This window comes from Helianthus annuus, chromosome 14, assembly GCF_002127325.2.
Source record: "Helianthus annuus cultivar XRQ/B chromosome 14, HanXRQr2.0-SUNRISE, whole genome shotgun sequence".
In the NCBI taxonomy this organism is placed as follows: domain Eukaryota; kingdom Viridiplantae; phylum Streptophyta; class Magnoliopsida; order Asterales; family Asteraceae; genus Helianthus; species Helianthus annuus.
Genome location: NC_035446.2, coordinates 55,969,280 through 55,975,825, shown reverse-complemented (window position 1 = coordinate 55,975,825; position 6,546 = coordinate 55,969,280). Strand labels below are relative to the sequence as shown.

The following is a 6,546-nucleotide window of genomic DNA, read 5'->3' as shown; positions in this document are numbered from 1 at the left end:
TAGGACAACAGGTAAAAGATAAAGATCTTGTTATGCATACTATTGCAGGGTTACGAGAAGAGTACAATGGTCTTAAAGCCAATCTGTTGGTGTCACACCCCAACCAATGGCGGAAACATCGGGATGAGACGAAGTGTGAAGATTGCTCGAGTCTTCATAACACTAATTGTGACGAGTATTTAATAATTACTTTTTACATCGTTTGAACTAGAAATGCCACAAGTTTGAAATAAATAAAATACAACAAGTATTCAAGTAATTAAGTTTCATTTCATTTGTTAATGGTCTCATACAAAGATTGGAAACAAATTACATGTTTGAAAATAAAATACATTACAACTGGTATTAGAATTTAAATAAGTTTCTAGGCAATCCTACTAGATTCCTTTCATCATCCAAATCCTGCAACACATGTTAAAGCATAGATCAATACATATAGTATTGGCGAGCATACAAGTTTGATTATAAGTATAAAAAAATGTTTTAAACAGATTTTTCATGGCAATAACTAAGTGTAAGCATATAAATTTAAATACGTATGATTGCAAGTATAACACGTAGGAGCATATATAGAGATTATTTGTATAAAATTTTAGCATGTATGTTTATTTGATTCAAAGTACATGTATTGCATCCCAAAAGTAATAAAGCGTAAAAAGGGACCGAGTATGCTCACATTGGTTGGGTATAGAGTTTCCTTGAGATAACACACGAGTAAGAATGGAGGAAATCCAAAAAGAACGAGCAAAGTGATTATCCTAGATATGAAGTATAGCACATAACGAATTCGTTATTATTTATTGGTTAAAATAAATTAATTTTAATATTTATTGTTTACAAATAATTAGATTTCAATTAGTTAGAATTTTGACCAACTGTTTTTGGTATTATAAAAAGAATTTTGTTAAATAAGATTTATTCTTAAAAGAATCATAACTAATATTTTATTTACGTAATTAATTTTGGGGTTTTGTTAAAAAGGAAGTAATTCATAAATAACAAAAAGACTTTTATCATGTATGAAATGGGTTCTAATACGAGAATGACTAAAGAAAGATACATTAAAAGAAAAGCAAGAAATAATGGACCAAATGAGATAAAAAAAATGAAAGCTTTTGGTTGTTTGAAAAAAAATAAATAAAAAAAAAGGCAAAACGGGTTCTGCCGGGATCGAACCGAGGACCCCTGACTTCCTCGGAACAGTAGCGACCACGGACTGCCTCATCCACTTGGGTTTTTTTTAAATCATTTAAACATAAGTCGCGTCGTCTTCTTCCTTTTAAAACAAAACAAGAACGTAAACTGTCGTTATGAAATGCAAGACTAGTAGTTTGGACATTAACTGTTGGAATTCTTTTCAATATGGAACTGTTGTGGGTTTTTGTTTGATTTAGACATTGATTCCAATTCATCTTCTTCATCTTAAAAATCTTAAAAAGAATACAACTGTTAAGAAGGTATTATACCAAAATTTTTGTATCCATTTGAATGGCTAATTATTGTGTCCTAACAGGAAGTTAACGAGCAAAACAAAAAAAGATAAGATATGTATACCGAAGCCGTGGATGGTTCTCGTTGCGATTTCGTCTCCGAGCTCCGGTGCCGTCTTCGAGTTCTCCGGTGAATCCGCTCCAACTCCCACACGTGTAGGCTCCTCGGGCAGTGTTTAAGCACCTCCGGCAGGGTTCGTTATTCTCCGACAGATCAAAGGAACTCCGACGAGTTGTGGAAATCTTCGGCGGCGACTCGATATTAAACGAGGTGTGTATTCCAGCGAACTTGTTGACAAGAAACAGAGAGTGAGAGGTGTCGAGTTGGCTTGTGGTAGTGTGTGTATAATTTGAGAGATGAGTGAGATTTGGTTTGGGTTTTGTCAGTGCATAAGAACGAGAGAGAGGGTAATGCATATAAAATATGTCAGCATATCTTGTGTGAGGGTTTAGAGGTGGTAGACAAAGAATTGAGAGGGGAAGGATGGAATACGTAGCGGCTGACATAAAGTGGTAGGTTTAGGGTTCTCTTTTCTATTTACATGTAGGTTAGATTTTGTTTTAGGTGGGCTTGGGTCCAAGGCCCACAAGTCCAAACTCGTGTTTAAGTGGCCCGAAATTCCTACGAGTCCCGTTATCAAAACCCAAACATTATCTAAGATTGTAAAATAAAATTTTAGATTTAAAGAAATATGTAAAATAGTGTCGGTATTCGTCGTTTTTAAATCTGTTTTTCGATCCGGTTTCGATTGTGGTTCCAATACTTCAAAAACGTACACGTATTTTCAAAAAAAAAAAAAAAAAAAAAAAAAAACATGGAAACACTGAAATACGAGGCGTTACAGTCTCCCCTACTTTAAGAAATTTCGTCCCGAAATTTATTCAAGAGTAAGACCTTGGGAATGATGGCATTCTCGAAGTGGGTTTGATACAATGCGAGGAATAGATTGTGAGTGATCAAAATTTGTATTCGATAAGGTCTAAGGAAACACCGAATTTCTCATGGCACGTTTTTACGAAAGTTTGGTAATATGGTAGGAACACTTATATATAGGAAGTACCGGCGGCGTATCCACCATGTTCATATCATGTTACGTTCGTTTCGCGATTCAGTGTCATGGTACACAGTAGAACCTACTATGGTTTTCATGCATCTACCAATATAATCCCGTATGCATCCGCGATTATTTTGGTATGTGCATGATCCATATAGTTTGTACTAGTAGTGTACGGGTCTGGGTACATTAACGTTTTACGAGTGAGAATGATAGAGTATAGAAATTTTAAATATGCATGTATGATTGGTATTCAAGTATGAGAGAGGTTATAAGTATGGGTATGATTAAAGTCTTTGAATAGTCCACACGAAATATTTAGTTAACTAGATTAACGCATTACTGGCATGTGATCTCACTGGTCAAACCATCGTGTCCGCAAGTATGTATGAATGTCTTAACATGACCGCAAATCCATGCGGCGGGCGTTACTCCTATAGCGCTACACAAGCGCTATATATGTTAAGGTGAGGCTTCATCCGAAGTTAATGACAAAATGTCAACCCAACGTTTAACGCAAGCGTCATCTAATCATAGCACATGTCATCATTTCGTTGCTATAAAAAGATCCGTAAATGTTTAACTTAACATGACCCCAAGTCCATGAGGCGGTGCGCTACTCCTATAGTGCTTCACAACACTATATATGTTAAGGTGAGGCTCGAACAAATCGAACCAACGTGTCCGCTAGTATAATCTCTATAGCACATGTCATCATTTCGTTGCTATAAAGACCGTAAAAGTTTAACTTAACGTAACCACAAGTCTACGGGCGGTGCGCTACTCCTATAGTGCCTCAGAAGCACTATATACGTTAAGGTGTGGCTTCTTACGAAGCTAATGACCAGTTCATCACATAAAGAATGTCCAGTAATCCCGAATCAAGTGTAACATATCAGTATGCGTGTATTAATTTATTGTGTAAAACGATGATTAGGTAACAAGTATTAAATCGCATAAAAGTTAAGTTAATATAAAAGAGAGGCTTGACAAGTATTGGAGTGCTTCGGGTTTAGAAACTTCGACTAATCCAAAGTGAATCGCAAGTCCTTCCGAATTAGGGAGACATGCTTTGGCCTAACAGGTATAATACTCTCTTCGCCAGGCGATGAACGGTATTTTACCCTTCCAGTTAGTACATGTCCATAATTTGATCGAAAATACGAAACTTTGGCGAGATTGAAAATCGTAGAGCGGGACCAGTCACCAAGGTGTGGATATCAATCCTAGCTTGACAATTTCGTCCCCAAAATGTGGTTTATTGAACGAAACAAGATAAAATCTCGACTCGTCAATAAGTAACCACTAGAGTATGAAATGGAAATTCCCACCAAGATACGGATATCACTCCTGACTTGATGGTGAAATTTCGTGCAAAATAACATGTAAGGTGGATTGAAATTCGTCACCAAAGGCGGGAATCACCCCTATTTTAGTGAGTCGTTTCGATTGTGGAATATGAGTATCTTCAAGTATGTATTGTGTGAAATGTCTTAGAAAAGACGCATCATTTATTTAGACAAAAGGAGAGGTAGAAGCAAAGAGGAAGAACTACATATCAAGCAAGAATTTGAAATGGTCGAATTTTGGTACTTAGACTATAGACTAGGTCGAACATGGCAATTCTACCTAATTCCCTATAGTTATGGCTCTGATACCAATCTGTCACACCCCAACCAATGGCGGAAACATCGGGATGAGACGAAGTGTGAAGATTGCTCGAGTCTTCATAACACTAATTGTGACGAGTATTTAATAATTACTTTTTACATCGTTTGAACTAGAAATGCCACAAGTTTGAAATAAATAAAATACAACAAGTATTCAAGTAATTAAGTTTCATTTCATTTGTTAATGGTCTCATACAAAGATTGGAAACAAATTACATGTTTGAAAATAAAATACATTACAACTGGTATTAGAATTTAAATAAGTTTCTAGGCAATCCTACTAGATTCCTTTCATCATCCAAATCCTGCAACACATGTTAAAGCATAGATCAATACATATAGTATTGGCGAGCATACAAGTTTGATTATAAGTATAAAAAAATGTTTTAAACAGATTTTTCATGGCAATAACTAAGTGTAAGCATATAAATTTAAATACGTATGATTGCAAGTATAACACGTAGGAGCATATATAGAGATTATTTGTATAAAATTTTAGCATGTATGTTTATTTGATTCAAAGTACATGTATTGCATCCCAAAAGTAATAAAGCGTAAAAAGGGACCGAGTATGCTCACATTGGTTGGGTATAGAGTTTCCTTGAGATAACACACGAGTAAGAATGGAGGAAATCCAAAAAGAACGAGCAAAGTGATTATCCTAGATATGAAGTATAGCACATAACGAATTCGTTATTATTTATTGGTTAAAATAAATTAATTTTAATATTTATTGTTTACAAATAATTAGATTTCAATTAGTTAGAATTTTGACCAACTGTTTTTGGTATTATAAAAAGAATTTTGTTAAATAAGATTTATTCTTAAAAGAATCATAACTAATATTTTATTTACGTAATTAATTTTGGGGTTTTGTTAAAAAGGAAGTAATTCATAAATAACAAAAAGACTTTTATCATGTATGAAATGGGTTCTAATACGAGAATGACTAAAGAAAGATACATTAAAAGAAAAGCAAGAAATAATGGACCAAATGAGATAAAAAAAATGAAAGCTTTTGGTTGTTTGAAAAAAAATAAATAAAAAAAAGGCAAAACGGGTTCTGCCGGGATCGAACCGAGGACCCCTGACTTCCTCGGAACAGTAGCGACCACGGACTGCCTCATCCACTTGGGTTTTTTTTAAATCATTTAAACATAAGTCGCGTCGTCTTCTTCCTTTTAAAACAAAACAAGAACGTAAACTGTCGTTATGAAATGCAAGACTAGTAGTTTGGACATTAACTGTTGGAATTCTTTTCAATATGGAACTGTTGTGGGTTTTTGTTTGATTTAGACATTGATTCCAATTCATCTTCTTCATCTTAAAAATCTTAAAAAGAATACAACTGTTAAGAAGGTATTATACCAAAATTTTTGTATCCATTTGAATGGCTAATTATTGTGTCCTAACAGGAAGTTAACGAGCAAAACAAAAAAAGATAAGATATGTATACCGAAGCCGTGGATGGTTCTCGTTGCGATTTCGTCTCCGAGCTCCGGTGCCGTCTTCGAGTTCTCCGGTGAATCCGCTCCAACTCCCACACGTGTAGGCTCCTCGGGCAGTGTTTAAGCACCTCCGGCAGGGTTCGTTATTCTCCGACAGATCAAAGGAACTCCGACGAGTTGTGGAAATCTTCGGCGGCGACTCGATATTAAACGAGGTGTGTATTCCAGCGAACTTGTTGACAAGAAACAGAGAGTGAGAGGTGTCGAGTTGGCTTGTGGTAGTGTGTGTATAATTTGAGAGATGAGTGAGATTTGGTTTGGGTTTTGTCAGTGCATAAGAACGAGAGAGAGGGTAATGCATATAAAATATGTCAGCATATCTTGTGTGAGGGTTTAGAGGTGGTAGACAAAGAATTGAGAGGGGAAGGATGGAATACGTAGCGGCTGACATAAAGTGGTAGGTTTAGGGTTCTCTTTTCTATTTACATGTAGGTTAGATTTTGTTTTAGGTGGGCTTGGGTCCAAGGCCCACAAGTCCAAACTCGTGTTTAAGTGGCCCGAAATTCCTACGAGTCCCGTTATCAAAACCCAAACATTATCTAAGATTGTAAAATAAAATTTTAGATTTAAAGAAATATGTAAAATAGTGTCGGTATTCGTCGTTTTTAAATCTGTTTTTCGATCCGGTTTCGATTGTGGTTCCAATACTTCAAAAACGTACACGTATTTTCAAAAAAAAAAAAAAAAAAAAAAACATGGAAACACTGAAATACGAGGCGTTACAGTTGGCTCGTTCTCCTCCAATCTCCTTCAACGAGATTCATGCTCTTCTCTGTGATCATGATTATCTCATTACCACCACACTAAACACCAAGCCTCAAGC

At 35.6% G+C, this 6,546-nt stretch overlaps 2 protein-coding genes across 4 annotated transcripts; both read right to left on the bottom strand.

The window, feature by feature from the left end:
* Positions 1–250: 250 nt before the first annotated feature.
* Positions 251–2,015, bottom strand: LOC110905425. 2 transcript variants are annotated; one of them, XM_022151187.2, is made up of 3 exons: positions 1,555–2,015; positions 677–758; positions 251–402 (listed from the first exon to the last, which is right to left on the bottom strand). In XM_022151187.2, the coding sequence occupies exons 1-3, from the start codon at positions 1,995–1,997 to the stop codon at positions 346–348; spliced, it is 582 nt and encodes a 193-aa protein (XP_022006879.2). In that variant the 5' UTR covers positions 1,998–2,015; the 3' UTR covers positions 251–345. The 2 variants fall into 2 exon arrangements, with proteins under 2 accessions (XP_022006879.2, XP_035839108.1); XM_035983215.1 differs by lacking the exon at positions 677–758.
* Positions 2,016–4,368: 2,353 nt separating this feature from the next.
* LOC110905423 lies at positions 4,369–6,132 on the bottom strand. 2 transcript variants are annotated; one of them, XM_022151186.2, is made up of 3 exons: positions 5,672–6,132; positions 4,795–4,876; positions 4,369–4,520 (listed from the first exon to the last, which is right to left on the bottom strand). In XM_022151186.2, exons 1-3 carry the CDS (start codon positions 6,112–6,114, stop codon positions 4,464–4,466), a joined length of 582 nt encoding a protein of 193 aa, XP_022006878.2. In that variant the 5' UTR covers positions 6,115–6,132; the 3' UTR covers positions 4,369–4,463. The 2 variants fall into 2 exon arrangements, with proteins under 2 accessions (XP_022006878.2, XP_035839107.1); XM_035983214.1 differs by lacking the exon at positions 4,795–4,876.
* Between the last annotated feature and the right edge of the window lie 414 nt (positions 6,133–6,546).